The following is a 17,979-nucleotide window of genomic DNA, read 5'->3' as shown; positions in this document are numbered from 1 at the left end:
TCAATCATTTACAGTGTCATTTCAGACCCTGGCATCGGGCAGAGCAGGAATAGCAGGTGAGCTTATCTAGATGACATGTCATCATCATCCTATCCCGGAAGTTCCAGAATGGAGCAGGAACATTGAAACAGGGACACAGTGTTCTAGATTCTCCCACTGACAACAGAAAGGTCATCGTAACCACAGGTGGAATTTATTTTCGGGGGGAACCGTTAAAGAAATAGGTGGTTTAAATTGTTGGCTATACTTATGCAAGTATTGGATTTACACCTCTGCTTTGTGATGCCTTCCAAACCTCTAGAATAGATAGAGAATCCAAAGAACAAAGGAGCTGTAGGAAATGCAATTTATTAGCAATTTTTTAATAACATAATTCCTCAGATAAAAATGCAATGTTACAGGAATATACATTAGAGATTAATTTAAAACTTGCTTTCAAGGACCGTACAGTCTAAATATATTTTTCATTTTTTATTTACTGGTAGCGTGCGTTATAAGCAAGACGGACTCTGTCACCAAAGACAGACTGACATTAACAGATACAAACTGTACATCACTTATATACAAAGCAACTTTTTATTTTTATTTTTCTGTTTTTTTGAAAATAGAAGTAGAAAAAGTGATTGAATATTCAGATTTTTATTTATTTATATCCCTTTAAAAATTTGTTTAAACGAAAGAATGAAACAAGAAATGGAAAAGAAAGTAATAGAATCGTTTTTCTTTATAGAAAGTAAGAAGAGAGGGAATGGGTGTAAAAGTCTGTTGTGAGACCATGCAGACCTGTCACTCAAAGGACAAAAGGGGGGACAGAAAAAGGGGTTCAGATTTGGCCAAGTCCACTCAACAACTCCCCAAAAACTAGTCCAACCCCTCAGTGACTGTCTCTGAGCATGAGGAAATTGACACAAAACAAGATGGCTGCCACCAAAGCTACCATAATGCACAATACACATTCTAGTTCATTTTAATGACCATAAATAGTGCTGTTTTTCTTAAAATACTACATTTAACAGTAGTGCCACTACTAATATCACAAAAAATTACTTTTGTTGTTTTTTTGTGAATGGCTCTTTCACAGCTAAACGCAATAAGGACAGACGACTTTGCCAAAAAGTGGTCTATCCTTCCAACAGTCAGTCTGCTGATTCTGTGCATGATTGACTACATCATGATTTAGGGTATTACTGAAGTATTTAATTGTATCACAGACTTGTTTAAACCTGATGGGTACAACATTCTACTACTGCCTTAACAACGTTAGAGACGCGGACCAATAAAACAACGTCTTTAACTCGACGTTACCCAACCCCCCAACTATTTGTGAATCTCTGATAGCAACGTACTGCCACACAAACCCCTCTTCATCACCAATAGTCAACTCCTCATCCTCTGTGTTCTGTTATCCATACTAGGTAAACAATCTCTCTCCCACGTGGCTTTAGGAAGGTCAAATCAAACCAGAAAACACAACTTCTGCTGGAAAAGAACAACAACAGTTAAACCTCAATAAAGTGATCATATAATATGTTTGTCTGAATATTTTATATAAAAAAATACTGTGTTTGCTCCATGTGGAATCTTGGAACCGTACTGTGGAGTGTTGCAGTATTTATCTTAACCTATCTGGAAGAAACAGAAGGAGAGAAACATTCACCATTCAACCAACTGACACTTACTAACTGGACAGTGAAGCCTCTTGAAAATGAGTCATAGTCTGCTTCTCAAATGGCACCCTATTCCCTACATAGTGCACTACTTTTGCCCAGTGGTCTAAAAAGTAGTGCACTACAAAGGGAATAGGGTACCATTTGAGACGATCGTCACATTCATGCCATCTTTTAAATCGAGGCATAACTTCTTAGCTCTTTCCTCTGAACGCCTCTGTGTACATTTCTTAGAAAAAAATGGGTTCCGTAAGGGTTCTTCGGCTGTCCCCATAGGAGAACCCTTTTTTTTGGTTCCATTTAGAACCCTCCATAGAAAGGGTTCTACCTGCAACCAAAAAGGGTTCTTCAAAGGATTCTCCTATGGAGACAGCCGAAGAACCCTTTAAGGTTCTAGATAGTGTATGTGAGATCAGTCAATGTCAAACTATACAGTGGTTTATGTGCAAAATAGTGATCTCCTCTAGAAATGTTGTCTCCAGCACATCTGAATAATATTGATGATTATAATAATGAGTATTAATAAACTAACAGTCTTTTAAGAAGAGGACTTAAAAAAAAAAAAGGTGCTCCTGATTTTGCTACTCTAGGGGTGTTTGTTGACGTCAAACTTATGGTTGTGGGTTAGATCTGAGGTCGTAGTCAAAGTGAATGGAGTGTGGCCGGGCGCCCGGGCTCACCTTCTCAATTCGGTTCAGGTCGGCGTTAAGTCATGTCTCTCAAGGTTCATATGGAGGTTATAACCTATGCAGCTCAAAGTGGATGCTGTCAGTCAAAGGTCAAAACTGGAAGTCAAAGGTGAGAGGTCAAAATAGCATGCTTCCATTCTACTAGCGCATGCACTTTCACATGTCCCTGTCTTATAGCCATGCCAAATGGATGGATGGATGGATGGATGGATGGATGGATGGATGGATGGATGGATGCGCAAGCTGCAAATGACAGACTCAATATGTTTCTAATAAAGGCTTGGCTTGCTAGCATGATGTGGGATTGGGAAACATTACAGCTTTAAATAGTGGGGAAGCGTTTAGTTCAAAACGTAAATCCTCAACAAGACAGTTAGTTGCCTCTGATAACAACGCCCATACATTGTGAGTTGTCTCAGCAGTATGGGGCCTTTCTATACTGTAGCTACCAGTATCATTCTAAAGGTTTCAATTCAGTCTATAACTTGTAACTCCAGTTACCTCCCTAAAAAATATGGTATCCACAATATAATTAATTCATGAATATAGATATATGTTTTATTTAGGATATATAAAATAGAAAACATTGTATACGTTTTTTTAATTCATAAACAGTTTTGTTTTTTTCTTTTCCCATTACATAATGCATAATGGTTGTACAACAAAACTGAAAAAGTGATATTCTTTCATTTTTCAAAAAGGAAAGTAATGACGATGTTGTTTAATTAGTAAACGCTAACTAGATCTTGATTTTACCTAGAAAAGGAAAGTAATGACGATGTTGTTTAATTAGTAAACGCTAACTAGATCTTGATTTTACCTAGAAAAGGAAAATAAAGTCTATATTTAAAATAGTTCTTAAAATATTATATGTCTAGATCAAAAAGATCAACAACAATCCATTTACAAGAAAATATAACATCCATCTGTAATACTATGGTATAGATCCACATCTTAATAAAGTACATCTGTGAATACTGTGACAAATACAGATGTTATTATTAACATCACAACAAGAGGATCAGCCATTTTAACCAAGCCTGTTGAGACAGATGAGCTCTCTAGTGCATCTCTAGGGTCGTCCCTCAGTCGAGGATATGCGAGAAACTGACCTGGACAGCGGTCCGTGGTGAACTATCAATCTCTTTGGCCAGTGCCACCCTAATACTATCCCCCAGCTAGCAGCCATGTAGCGGCCCACTGGCGGGCCCACATCCGGTATAGTTAGCGGTCCACAGCTGGCAAACCACTTGTCAGTGTCCGATCATATTCTTCGGAAAGTCCTTAACACTTTTCCTGCAGATTCTAGTTCTAAGAAAGAACAAAATGAGCTACATATTGATGATCTTTCAACGTCACTGAGGGAAACAGGGAGAAACATTTTTGGCAAATTTGATTTTTTATTTGGTAAAATGCCTATGAATGACGTTGTATGTATAGCTAGCTATCTGTTAATATAAGCCTATATAACTAGTCAAGGAGAGGTGGTCTTGCTAATGCTACAAATTGCACCTCGTCCAGCTTGATCATTCATTGATAAATAGAAGCCTCAACTTTCATATAATCACCTATCGTTCTATGAGTAGCATGACCTTTTCTGTCAACAACTTACCCAGCATGCCACAGCCACAACGCTACAGAGACAACAGCGAAGACATCTCAGCCGGCCTGACAAGACATCCATGGCTTTCGACGTTGCACTGTAATCCGAGACGCGTACCGACGCCACACAACACTGCAGCACAGAGTTTTTAGCACATAGCACCCTGAATGAATATGGGGAAATTCGCAGGACACGATCCAAAAGAGGACAACGTAGCTAAATGTTTACAGGGGACACTAAACAAAAACACACTCGACGACAGCACTGACTGAAGCAAGGGGGTGCAAGTACAGCAACACGATGGCTTTGGAAGAGATACTGTAGGTATATTATGTACATGGGCCTAACCTCAGTCCTTTATATGGAAATTATTAAATATGGTTACGTCTCAAATGGCGTCCTATTCCCTATATAGCACACTACTTTTGACCAGGGCCTATAGCCCAAGCCTCCTTGAGAAAGCCCTTAGATGCTAGAATACAATCCATCGTCTCACCATTGTCCCTTTATCAATAAAAGTCCCCCAAAAAATGACATGACATTGTTGTTGAGCTATACGTACCATACCCTTGGTTCAATCAAAATACAAAATGGGTCAAAGTGGGCTAAGGCGGACGTACAGTTCAACAACAATGCCATATAGTTCTGTTGCAACACTCCCTGTACATTTCACTTAATACATTCTCAAATATGCATCTTTCCTTTATACCCTGATATTCAGAGGAGTAATATATTGTATTTATAAATGAATGCTATGATAATATATAGTTTATAAAAAAAATATACAGTCGTGGACCAGTGAAATGACATGTGTCAATCCAACATGGCCAGTGCTATGCCTTTGGACAAGTCCATGCAAATGATACAATAATACTTTGATGTTTCCCTCCTGTTAATAAACTCCCCTAAAAAAAAAAAAAAAGAATGTTATACCTTCAATAAATACATATCCTTATTAGTCAGATGGATTGTCAATGTGATAAAATTACATTTGTCTCCTAGGTCTATCCTGTGGGGAATGCTCTCTCAAAGAGACCACATCTAAAACTATTTCACATCATGCATGTCCAAAGTCCCTGGGTTCCACGGTGACTTGACAATAACGCATTGATAATGTCAGACAGGCAGCAGGTCTCATATTCAGCAACTCTTTTCCTATCTCTTATCCTCTACGGGATCAAAGTCCCTTTTTACCGTCATCATCAAATAAGGGATGAACGCAATCGCCTTGTGCCAAAAATGTCCTCTGAAATGAGGTTGGGGTCAGAGTTTAGGGCTGGGGGTTAGAGGGTAGTTCCTATTTGGTATAGTCATCAAAACCTTCCTTTCAACATACATACAGTAAGCTTAATCTGTGACATTAGATGGTTGCTCAGTCATCAAAAGAACAAGAAATAAAGTCATTAAGAAAGAGTGACATGCTTCAGATAAAGTACAGCCACTTTTCACCACTTGGATAAACACAAGATATGCAAAATCAGTTTTAAACAAAGCATGTCCTCTCCTGTCGGTCTGTCCAACACAGTAGCTGCAATATGTATCGACCCTAAGTTTGATATGTACAAAACAAATATATAGAAATAGCAACCCTTTTCTTTGTAGTTAATAATACGGAACTTTGCCTTTTAAAAATCAACACATTTCAAAACTTGGCACACTGAAATGCTAAACTGAAATCTCATGCAATAATGTACACCTAGTAGTTTTTCAATTCATGAACGTTTATGACAACTAATAAAAAGAGAAATCAAGAATCAAATACATCTTATCATATACTGAAATGCACCTGATTTCAAGTATAACAGGTTTCTTCCTCAATTTAAAATAAACGCTCTAACCCAACAAAACAAAAACATAAATATATTATATCTATGATACACTTTTTTCTCTTTATCACTTCTTTTGTACAACTGTATTTTTAATTTTTTTTATATAATTAATAATATGGATCTTCTTGTTTACGGTCAAAGTTATTGCATTGTTTTTGCATATCTTGTGGAATGCAAGCACGCACCCACTCACTCCTTACTATACCAACAACACTCTGTTATCGTTTAACAAACAACATAGACTCCATCGCTGATATACCAACTCCTCACAGGGGATTGCACCAGCCTCTGGCATTCTCTCACAAACTCACAGCCACAAACCAACGGGTCTCAGGCCTCCCAATTCAAAGTCCTATGAAGTACCCTTGAAGTACTCTTGAAGTGCTGTATGTATATGAACATATGTACGGCACAGCTTTTTTTGGGGGGAATGTATAGAAACAAAAGGAATCTATACTGTAGAAATAGGATGGTGGGTGGGTGGGTGAAAGTCTCTACTTAAAGTTCACAAGCTTTGCATTATTTTGGCGTGGGCTGTCATCGTTTCAAGTCAACATTCATCAGGCTTTATGGCAAGTGTGAGCTTTCAGAGAGGAGCTTAGTTACCCTGCAGCTAGCTGTACCACATGGGGCCTTTAACAGGATGGTTAAGTCCTCTCACATTCCAACTAAGGAACGTTTTAAGAGCCAAAACAGAACCTCAGAAAGACACTAAAATGGGATTTAAATGGAAAGTTAGAGTGTTAAAGGCCCATCAAAAGGACTATGGTAGATTTGGATAGTACTGCAACTGACAACATCTCTGGGATATGTAGGGAATGGGAATGACTGTCATCAACATGCTTTACTACAATCTGTACTGCAAGACTGACAGCCCAAATACCTCCTCAACCTTGATGTTCAAACCCATGATAAAGAAAATTGGATTTTGGACGGCGGAAAAGCATTGAAAATATATCCTTTATGAACGTTTCAAGCTTCACACGTGTGCACTGTACAGACGACGCAGTGACATCCTAGACAGTCCTTACTGTACCACAGAGTATCATACTGTATCATCAGGATAGATTGATCACACAACACTATCATTGACATCGATACGTTGAATACTTTTGAACATCATATTTGCATAATTCGGTTGGTAAAAATACATCTGTCACTCCGAGGCTGTTTTAAATGTGTGCATGCATACGGTCAGTCGCCACCACGAAGCAGAGACACCGAACAGAGACCTATAATAACATAATCATAATAATCATGTATGTATCCCTGTGAACTACAAAATAAAGTCTTTACTGAAGAAGGCTACTATGCCAATGTCCCTGTTATTATGTGGTATTCCTTCTTTACGCACCGAACATTATCTTTGTCTCTTTGTCTTCGAGTCCCGTCTGGCTGCAGCCTGTGAGTTAGGGTCATTTATTCCGTCTATCGGCAATGATGTAATTGACACGAGTGTGGAGCTACTTCATGTGCATCTTAATAGGGCTAGCAGGACACCCAAATGGTTTGAACGTTGTGAATTTGTTCGGGAAGGCCCATAGAGTTGGATAGAGGGCGCACTTGGGCCGTTTTTAACATAGAGATGAGCTCTCTAGTACATCTCTATGGGAGTGCCTAACAAGGTGATATAACCGTCGTGATGTAGTAACCATCATGTCACAGCTCAGGTGTCGAAGGTCACAGAGCCCCTGTCTTATCCTGTGTCTGATTGGCCTATCCTGTTCTGTTCTTTGATTGGTCTATCCTGTCCTGCTCTCTGATTGGGCTATCCTGTCCTGTCCTCTGATTGGCTCCTTGATGAGATCTGATCAAAACCTCAGTAGTTCAATATTCAGAACAACAAACAACCATAAAATAATGAAAGCAGCAATAGGAGGAACGACACTAAGCTTTGGAAGCATGCCTGTCAAATGGTTTTCCGTTCAGGTGGCAGGGCGATAGATCAAAGGGAAACATGACACCATACTTAGTTAATGCTACCTTCATTTAACCGTTTAGGCATAATGTTGCTTTTTTAGAAACAGCAATACATATTTCACCTCCAAATACAGCTTTTACCTCAGGGACAAAATCAATAAATAAATAAATACAATCTGTTTAAAAGATGCATACTGATAGGTACTCACCCTACTATGTGCTGCGCTGCACCCACACACACACACACATAGGTTTCAATACTTCTTAACTTCTTAAAATCTCCTAAAAAAATAAATCAAGCAAAATACACAGTTAGGGCCAGCATCCCGATTTGTGCAAAAAATAAGGATAAATAACATAATGAAAAAGAACAAAATAAGAAATCAAGTCTGGCCAGTTTTGCACAATACATGAAGTGGATCGGATTCTGATCTGTGTGCTGCGGTGATTCTAGTTACTTGGCACCGACACCTAGCCACAGAGAAGCAAGGCCATAGCTTACATCAGCCTCACACAGTTTTTTCTCCTCCTTTCTACTCATCCCCCCCAAAAAACATCATACAGCGACGATGGCAGGACGAACGGACCACTGAGGAGTTTCAAACTATAACCGATAAACGACTACAACCAAAACAATGCAGATTTAATGACTGAACTGAGAGAGAGAGAACGGAGGACGGGAGGTTGAGGTAACCATGGCAGCTAGGTGGCGCTGTCCCTGTTTAGGACCAGACGTTAGTCAACACTTCCTGTTTCCTGTTTGGAACAGGAAGTGGCTGCATGTGATGAGGAAGTGGCGGCATTATGACAGAGAGGGAGGTGAGTGAGTGGTGGAGGGAGGAAAGAGGGATGGAGGAGAGGAGGAGGGCGTAGGGTGTTGGTGGACAGCATGACAGCTGAGCATGACACAGATAAACAGATCCTGGAGGTCAGTGTCTCTCTGTGTTGCTCCCTGTTGTTGGCTCCTCCTTACAGATAAACAGATCCTGGAGGTCAGTGTCTCTCTGTGTTGCTCCCTGTTGTTGGCTCCTCCTTACAGATAAACAGATCCTGGAGGTCAGTGTCTCTCTGTGTTGCTCCCTGTTGTTGGCTCCTCCTTACAGATAAACAGATCCTGGATGTCAGTGTCTCTCTGTGTTGCTCCCTGTTTTGGCTCCTCCTTACAGATAAACAGATCCTGGATGTCAGTGTCTCTCTGTGTCACTTCCTGTCATTGGCTCCTCCTTACAGATCCTGGATGTCAGTGTCTCTCTGTGTCGCTCCCTGTCATTGGCTCCTCTGTACAGTCCAGTGTCTATGTTTAATGTCCATATAGAAATCCTGGGTGAGGGTCCGTCCCTTAAACACGTCTCCCTTGCTGGCAGATCCCTGTGTTGTTGGCCAGCAGAGTCCAGCGGCCTTACAGTAGGTGGCCCATCTCTGAAGAATAAAAGGGGGAAATGGTTTTCCTCTGCTGCTCCTCCTGAGAAGGTCGTCTGATGCCCCTGACCTTTCAACCTAAACCTCTGACCCCTCAAGAGACTGACCTCAGCACGACCTCTAACCTCTAACTCCGCAGGGGCGGAATTTATTGTCCCAGAATGCATCTGCCTGGTGGCCACAGCGACGAAAACGACGCACTTGAAGAACGAAGGGAAGGCAGGAAAAAACCCATGGAATCCAAACATTCAGTTCTTCCTCCTCTATTCTCCTGACTGCTGTCCTTTCCCTTTAGGCTTCCCTCCTCTTCCTCCTCTATTCTCCTGACTGCTGTCCTTTTCCTTTAGGCTTCCCTCCTCCTCCTCCTCCTCCTCCACCATTCGTTCAAGGACGTGACTGTGAGGCACTTTTGAAACACCCAGAGACACCAACACACCTACACTGACACAGTCTCTCTCACACACAAACACACACAAACACACACACACACACACACACACACACACACACACACACACACACACACACACACACACACACACACACACAGACACGAAAACCCAAATCAAACCCATCAAATAAAATAGCTTCCATAAAACTAAATAAATATGTTTAGAACTAATGGTCCGTGCCGTGGGCCGCCAATGTCAGGTCTCAACCGGCAGACAGAGAGAGAGAGAGAGATAGAGGGGGGGTCCAGACCGAGGCCCCCTGTTGCTGCTGTGTGTGTGAGGGGCCAACCCTACAAACTGGTCACACACTCCATGTCCTCGTCCTCCAACAGGTCGCTGTTCCTCTGCCTCACCTCCACCACCACCTCCACATCCCCAGTGTGCTCTTCCTCCTCTCCCACCACCTCCAACCCCTCCTCATCCTCCGGATCCCCGTGCTGCCCTAGGTGAGTGGCCCCTAGTAGCTCCTCCATCTCCCCAGGGGCCGTGGCCCCCAGAACGGCCCCAGGCCCCTCGCTGAGGCTGAGGCCTGGCTCCTGGGAAGCGGCGTGGTCCCTGTTGCAGTGCATGTAGGGTAAAAGGTTGCCGTTGGGACTGGGCTGGCTGTTGCCGTTGAGGATGTTGTCGGCTGCGTTCTCCATCTCCTCGATGGTCATGTCGCACGCGTCCGCCAGCTCCTGCTTGGTCACCTCGATGAAGGACGGGTCCTGAGCGAAATGGCCCAGGCCCTCTGATATCAACACCTGAATAGAGAGAGAGAGAGAGTTAAATAAGGAGATTGAGTTTGAGCTGAAGATCTAGAGGAGATGTAGGGGGAGATGCTGTGTGCGGATTTGAAGTTCTACTAATTTGGTGGTTTTCAGCCCAGATCCTCCGCCCAGAGAATATATCATGTTCAGAGAGAGAGAGAGATAAATGGAGAGGAGAGATGAAACATTCAACATTCACTCACTGCTTCCACCAGGCTGCCGGCGCTACCGTGGGACGACGACGAAGCGTCCTTGTGCACCATGCTAGGCACAGTGAGGGAGACGGGCCGCGGCCGCCGCTGGCTAGCCGCACCCACCCCAGGGCTGATACCGGGACTGTTCCCGTTGCTGTCGCTGTACCACGGCTCACAGTTGACCGAGGGCAGGCTGGAGTTGAGCTCGTAGGAGCCGGTGCCAGGGCCCGTGCCCTGGAGGCGGAGGGAGGGCACACGCTGGTAGGAGGCGTGGCTATGGCGACCCCGGCCTGTGGGACTGGTAGGAGGCGTAGAGCAGAGCTGCGTGAAGAGGGTCGGGGAGTGGCTCCGTCGAAGCAGGGGGCTCAGGCCTGCTACTGCTAGGGCCTGGGAGGGTGGGAAGTGTGTGGTGTGGGAAGGATTTATGTTTATAAATGCGTATATGAAAAATAAACGTGATTGTGTGTGTGTGTGCGTGTGTGTGTGTATGATACATGAGTGTTTATGTGTGTGTGGGGAAGGGTGTGTGTGTGTGTATATATGAATAAAGAGGAGAGATAATTAGGCACATCAAATCATGATATACTGTATAGTGGGTGCATATGTGTAAAACTGATCTAGTTGTAAAATGACCAGGTGTGTAAAACGGATCCAGGTGTAGAATGACCAGGTGTGTAAAACTGATACAGGTGTAGAATGACCAGGTGTGTAAAACTGATACAGGTGTAGAATGACCAGGTGTGTAAAACTGATCTAGGTGTAAAATAATCAGGTGTAAAACTGATCTAGTTGTAAAATGATCAGGTGTGTAAAACTGATCTAGGTGTAGAATGACCAGGTGTGTAAAACTGATCTAGGTGTAGAATGACCAGGTGTGTAAAACTGATCTAGGTGTAGAATGACCAGGTGTGTAAAACTGATCTAGGTGTAGAATGACCAGGTGTGTAAAACTGATCTAGGTGTAGAATTACCAGGTGTGTAAAACTGATCTAGGTGTAGAATGACCAGGTGTGTAAAACTGATCTAGGTGTAGAATGACCAGGTGTGTAAAACTGATCTAGGTGTAGAATGACCAGGTGTGTAAAACTGATCTAGGTGTAGAATTACCAGGTGTGAAAACGGATCTAGGTGTAGAATTACCAGGTGTGAAAACGGATCTAGGTGTAGAATGACCAGGTGTGTAAAACTGATCTAGGTGTAGGATGACCAGGTGTGTAAAACTGATCTAGGTGTAGGATGACCAGGTGTGTAAAACCATCCCTACTCACCTGATGGTGTACCAGGTGTAGCGGTAGTGCCGTCTTCTGGGAGACGTCTGCTCTCGTCTGTCTCCTCAGACACTCCAGATGGAAGGACGACCGTCGACCTGAACCAAGGGGAGGGAAGGAGTGAGAGACTGCATGCACATAGAATATAAATTAACCAGAGATATTACCCAATTAACAATTAACCAGAAGGGATTAACCAATTACCAATTAACCAGAGGGAATCACCAATTAACAACTAACAGTAACCGAAAGGTCGCTGGTTCTAATCCCCGAGCCGACTAGGTGAAAAATCTGTCGATGTGCCCTTGAGCAAGGCACTTAACCCTACTTGCTCCTGTAAGTCGCTCTGGATAAGAGCGTCTGCTAAATGACCAAAAATAAATAAATAAATTTAAAAAATAAAATAAACCAGAGGGATTAACCAATTAACAATTAACCAGAGAGATTCACCAATTAACAATTAACCAGAGGGATTAACCAATTAACAATTAACCAGCGACAGAGAGGCTGCATGCACATAGAATAACAATTACTAGAATGGACTTTCCCATTTCAAGTCAACAGACTGTGGTGGGTGGAGCGGGTGGTGTGGGAGGGGGGTTGAGTGGGGAGTTAAGTAGAGAAGGGGTTAGGGGTATCTGAGTAAGGAGTATTTCGTTTGAGTGAAGAGTTGGAGGTTAGTGGGGGTTGGAGGGAGGTGTAAGGGCTGTTGGTGTTGGTATTCAAATCTTACCCAGTGCTTTAGGCAGGCAGGTCTAACTCCAGGAATTAGGTATGGGATAGGGGTGTTTGGTTTGGGTGAGGAGTTGGAGGTTAGTGGGGTTGGAGGGAGGTCTAAGGGCTAGTGTAGTAGTGTGGTCTTAGACAGGCAGGTCTTACCCAGAGCTGTGGGACAGAGGAAGGCTCGTCTGGGAGAGTGCCAGGGTCTCCTCTCCTCCCCATCCTCTCCTTCCTCCATAGGAGTCAGCTGCTTGCTCTCCTCATCCTGGTACACCAGCCTGGAAACACACACACACGTTAATGTGGGGCATACAGAGATCATGAAAGGCATATCTTTGAGTGGTGAAAGAGAAAAAGATCAAGAGCGAGAGAAGCAGAGAAGAAGAGAGGGGAGGATAGAAGAGAGAGAGGTGGAGAGAAGCAGAGAAGAAGAGAGGGGAGGATAGAAGAGAGAGAGGTGGAGAGAAGCAGAGAAGAAGAGAGGGGAGGATAGAAGAGAGAGAGGTGGAGAGAAGCAGAGAAGAAGAGAGGGGAGGATAGAAGAGAGAGAGGTGGAGAGAAGCAGAGAAGAAGAGAGGGGAGGATAGAAGAGAGAGAGGTGGAGAGAAGCAGAGAAGAAGAGAGGGGAGGATAGAAGAGAGAGGTGGAGAGAAGCAGAGAAGAAGAGAGGGGAGGACAGAAGAGAGAGGTGGAGAGAAGCAGAGAAGAAGAGAGGGGAGGATAGAAGAGAGAGGTGGAGAGAAGCAGAGAAGAAGAGAGGGGAGGATAGAAGAGAGAGAGGTGGAGAGCAGAGAAGAAGAGAGGGGAGGATAAAAGAGAGAGAGGTGGAAAGAAGCAGAGAAGAAGAGAGGGGAGGATAGAAGAGAGAGAGGTGGAGAGAAGCAGAGAAGAAGAGAGGGGAGGATAGAAGAGAGAGGTGGAGAGAAGCAGAGAAGAAGAGAGGGGAGGATAGAAGAGAGAGAGGTGGAGAGCAGAGAAGAAGAGAGGGGAGGATAGAAGAGAGAGAGGTGGAGAGAAGAAGAGAAGAAGAGAGGGGAGGATAGAAGAGAGAGAGGCTGAGAGAAGCAGAGAAGAAGAGAGGGGAGGATAGAAGAGAGAGAGGTGGAGAGAAGCAGAGAAGAAGAGGGGGGAGGATAGAAGAGAGAGGGGTGGAGAGAAGCAGAGAAGAAGAGAGGGGAGGATATAAGAGAGAGGGGTGGAGAGAAGCAGAGAAGAAGAGAGGGGAGGATAGAAGAGAGAGAGGTGGAGAGAAGCAGAGAAGAAGAGAGGGGAGGAGAGAAGAGAGAGAGGTGGAGAGAAGCAGAGAAGAAGAGAGGGGAGGATAGAAGAGAGAGAGGTGGAGAGAAGCAGAGAAGAAGAGAGGGGAGGATAGAAGAGAGAGAGGTGGAGAGAAGCAGAGAAGAAGAGAGGGGAGGATAGAAGAGAGAGAGGTGGAGAGAAGCAGAGAAGAAGAGAGGGGAGGATAGAAGAGAGAGAGGTGGAGAGAAGCAGAGAAGAAGAGAGGGGAGGATAGAAGAGAGAGAGGTGGAGAGTAGCAGTACATGTCTGAGGTGAGAATGTTCTGGTCGCTGCGGTGGTATTCTCTCTCGTCGGCGTAACTCTCGTCGTATGTCTCGTCCGTCGACGCCTCCTCTCGCCTGATGATCGGCAGACGGCTGTCAGTGGAGTCCGAGCTGCGGAGGATAAAAACCAACAAAACACCTCACTAACCAGCTCAGAATAAAGGATAGATAGAAAGGAGGATTATCCCCAACAGCAGGAGGGAGAGAGGGGAGGAGGCGCGGTGGTTAGAAGCAAGATGGCGGCGAGAAGCGTTACCTTTAAAGCAGAATGAATAGAGAACCAACACAGGGCTGAGATAGTGACAGTGGTCCAGCGATGTACTGTAATATCCTCTACAGAGCTGAATGAAAGCTTTAGGAGGATCCAACCAGGTTGAATCACTAGGCTGTGTTGAGGAGGAAGTAAGGCCACTCACAGGAGGCTGCTGAGGGGAGAACGGCTCATTATGATGTCCGGAACGGCGCAAATGGAATGGCATTAAACACCTGGAAACAATGTGTTTGATGTATTTCATACCATTCCACCGATTCCGCTCCAGTCGTTAACATGAGCCCGTTCTCCCCAATGAAAGTGCCACCAACCTCCTGTCATGTCACTCCTGTCATGGTGGATCCAACCAGAGCTACATGAGCTAAAGACACTGTAGGTGATACATATCCACATCCCTATCCTGTATAATATACATCTCCTCTGCCTCCTCTGGTAGAAAATCATACCTATGATCCACATGATCTTTAAAGATCCTACGAAGATCACACCAGAAAACAGGTGAAATGATTTACAGAAGTCCAGACACTAAGTATCTTTAGCTCACTGCAGCAAAGATCCAGCCATGGACTGTATGAACAACAGGGTCGGCAGAACCCGTCCATACTGATGCCTCCTCAGCATTACAACTCTCTCTCTCTCTCTCCTCCTGAGAGAGCAACATACCGCATGAGGGCGTCATAGAAACAGATCCTGTGCTCAGAGTCAGTCAGTGTGGAGAGAAAGAGGGAGACAGACAGACAGACAGACAGACACACAGAAGAAGTTACCATTGACTACCAATCAGAATTGGCCACAGACCCACAGGTGGCCTAGAGAGGTCACTGATAAAAGACAGATCAGAGAATAACTCCAACATACTAACTAACCTATACTAACTATATAAACATATACTAACCGAACCAAGAGAAACCAGAGAGACACCCACCTCTTGGGAGGGAAGCACCATGCAGACCTCGGCAGTAGTATTGGGGTTAGCGGGGGTCTGCTCTGCCCATCCACAGTACTGATGCTGGGGCTAGGGAAGCGGCTGACCCCCCCTGGACCACCAACCCCAACTACCACACCAGGGACCGCAGTGTTGTTGGCATTGTTGATGTTAGCATTGGAGCCCGAGGAGGAGTAGGAGCTCGGGGTGAAGGTGGTGGAGTCCATCAACCTCTCGTGGGACGGGGACTCGCCCTCGCCGGGGCTGCCCGTCTTGCTGATGTGGAGCGGGCGCTGCGTGGTGAAGGATTGTGGGAAGGTGTTGCGCCCGCTGTCGCGCCCATCGTTGTAGTAGCTGACGTGGTTACCGAACAACCCACCCGCTCGCTGCAGGGGGTGGAGAGAGAGGGGGAGGAGAGAGAGGGGGAGGAGAGAGAGGGGGAGGAGAGAGAGGGATGAGTATTGTGTAGCGTTACTGTTCATCCATCTATAAGCACACAGATTTCATGCTATTCTGCTATTATGACTAAATATATTCACTCTAAATCTATTCACTCTATGTCGTATGGACAATGCAAAGCATAGGCCTGGTTTATGACTGTGGTAATGGTGAACAGCAATGTCTCCCTCTATTGGGGCGAGATAGTGTTTAGGTGTCAAAGTGGATGGCCTGGTTTATGACTGGAGTAATGGTGAACAGCAATGTCTCCCTCTATTGGGGTGAGATAGTGTTTAGATGTCAAAGTGGATGAGAAGTCCATGTAGTGGGTTCTGAAGTGTAGTGGGTTCTGAAGTGTAGTGGGTACTGAAGTGTAGTGGGTACTGAAGTGTAGTGGGTGCCGAAGTGTTGTAGATACCGAAGTGTAGTCAGTACTGAAGTGTAGTGGGTACTGAAGTGTAGTAGCCGAAGTGTAGTGGGTTCTGAAGTGTAGTGGGTACTGAAGTGTAGTGGGTACTGAAGTGTAGTGGGTACTGAAGTGTTGTAGATACCGAAGTGTAGTCGGTACTGAAGTGTAGTGGGTACTGAAGTGTAGTAGATATCGAAGTGTAGTGGGTTCTGAAGTGTAGTGGGTATTGAAGTGTAGTGGGTACTGAAGTATAGTGGGTACTGAAGTGTAGTGGGTACTGAAGTGTTGTAGATACCGAAGTGTCGTTGGTACTGAAGTGTAGTGGGTACTGAAGTGTAGTGGGTTCTGAAGTGTAGTGGGTACTGAAGTGTAGTGGGTACTGAAGTGTAGTAGATACCAAAGTGTCGTCGGTACTGAAGTGTAGTGGGTACTGAAGTGTAGTGGGTACTGAAGTGTAGTGGGTTCTGAAGTGTAGTGGGTTCTGAAGTGTAGTGGGTACTGAAGTGTAGTAGATACCAAAGTGTTGTCGGTACTGAAGTGTAGTGGGTACTGAAGTGTAGTGGGTACTGAAGTGTAGTGGGTTCTGAAGTGTAGTGGGTTCTGAAGTGTAGTGGGTACTGAAGTGTAGTGGGTACTGAAGTGTAGTAGATACCAAAGTGTCGTCGGGTACTGAAGTGTAGTGGGTACTGAAGTGTAGTGGGTACTGAAGTGTAGTGGGTTCTGAAGTGTAGTGGTGGTGGATGGTGAAGAACCAGATGTAATCCTTATAGCTGGTCACAGCAGAAGCGATGGGCCTGATGAGGCTCAGTAGCTCAGACAGAGGGGTGTGTGGGGGTGTGTAGCCGACCTTTACCCTGAAGATATCGTCCTCAGACGCAGCAGAGACCGGCTCCTTCATCGACTTGTCCAGGTCCTCCTCCACTGTGAGGTCACCTGATATGGCCCTCCGGATCTCAGGACCCATGTCATGGAGCGTCCGCAGGCCCGCCTGATTAGAAATACAGACAGAGACAGGCATAGACACAGACATGCACAAACACGGACGGACAGACAGACAGACACGGAGGAACATAAAGAAACACAGACTCATTGTTTTAGTATTAATACTAATTTGATATGTTCAGTTAAGTACTAACACACTTCTAAAAGGTCAAACAGTGCTCTGGTTTGAAGGTCTGACAGGCAGGAAGTTGTAGTGACCAACCTGCAGGGAGAGAGCAGTCTTGGGGGGTACCTTGGCAACAAGGCCCTGCTCTTTACGCTTCTTAAACTTCCTGAAGTACTCCTGGATCAGGAAGGTGGCGTAGAACTTCCCAACCGTCACCTCATCATCTCCAGCAGGGGGCACGACCTGATCCAGCAGCTTCATACTGGTTCTCTTCCAGATCTTCTTCACTATCGCCCGAAGCTCCTCGTTCGCCTGCTCCAAGTTACCTTCACACACACAGAAACCAGACGGGGACCGTACAAACCAACAATAGTCATTGCTCCAAGTTACCTTCTCACACACACACACACACACGCACACATACACACACACACACACACTCACTCACTCACTCACACGTTAATGTGGGGCATACAGAGATCATGAAAGGCATATCTTTGAGTGGTGAAAGAGACAGAGGGAGAGAGAGAGAAAGAGAGAGAGAGAGAGAGAGAGAGAGAGAGAGAGAGAGAGAGAAGCAGAGAAGAAGAGAGGGGAGGATAGAAGAGAGAGAGGTGGAGAGAAGCAGAGAAGAAGAGAGGGGAGGATAGAAGAGAGAGAGGTGGAGAGAAGCAGAGAAGAAGAGAGGGGAGGATAGAAGAGAGAGAGGTGGAGAGAAGCAGAGAAGAAGAGAGGGGAGGATAGAAGAGAGAGGTG

At 44.8% G+C, this 17,979-nt stretch overlaps 1 protein-coding gene and 1 long non-coding RNA gene across 2 annotated transcripts; both read right to left on the bottom strand.

Moving 5' to 3' along the window:
* Positions 1-332: 332 nt before the first annotated feature.
* On the bottom strand, positions 333-7,026 carry LOC311125759. The gene is made up of 2 exons (XR_014612907.1): positions 3,969-7,026; positions 333-3,667 (listed from the first exon to the last, which is right to left on the bottom strand). It is a non-coding gene; the product is annotated as an uncharacterized lncRNA (long non-coding RNA).
* Positions 7,027-9,830: 2,804 nt separating this feature from the next.
* LOC311125755 (voltage-dependent L-type calcium channel subunit alpha-1C-like) lies at positions 9,831-17,549 on the bottom strand (the record flags this gene model as incomplete). Its single annotated transcript, XM_084199782.1, has 9 exons — positions 9,831-10,322; positions 10,532-10,909; positions 11,791-11,888; positions 12,670-12,788; positions 14,052-14,183; positions 15,007-15,033; positions 15,269-15,654; positions 16,969-17,103; positions 17,320-17,549. Coding segments are annotated over 9 exons (1,958 nt in total), but the record flags the coding sequence as incomplete, so codon positions are not given.
* Between the last annotated feature and the right edge of the window lie 430 nt (positions 17,550-17,979).

Source organism: Coregonus lavaretus (assembly GCF_964263955.1).
Source record: "Coregonus lavaretus genome assembly, contig: HAP1_SCAFFOLD_5288, whole genome shotgun sequence".
Classification (NCBI taxonomy): domain Eukaryota; kingdom Metazoa; phylum Chordata; class Actinopteri; order Salmoniformes; family Salmonidae; genus Coregonus; species Coregonus lavaretus.
The sequence above is the reverse complement of the archived record's forward strand: the minus strand, read 5'-3'. Positions and strand labels throughout refer to the sequence as shown.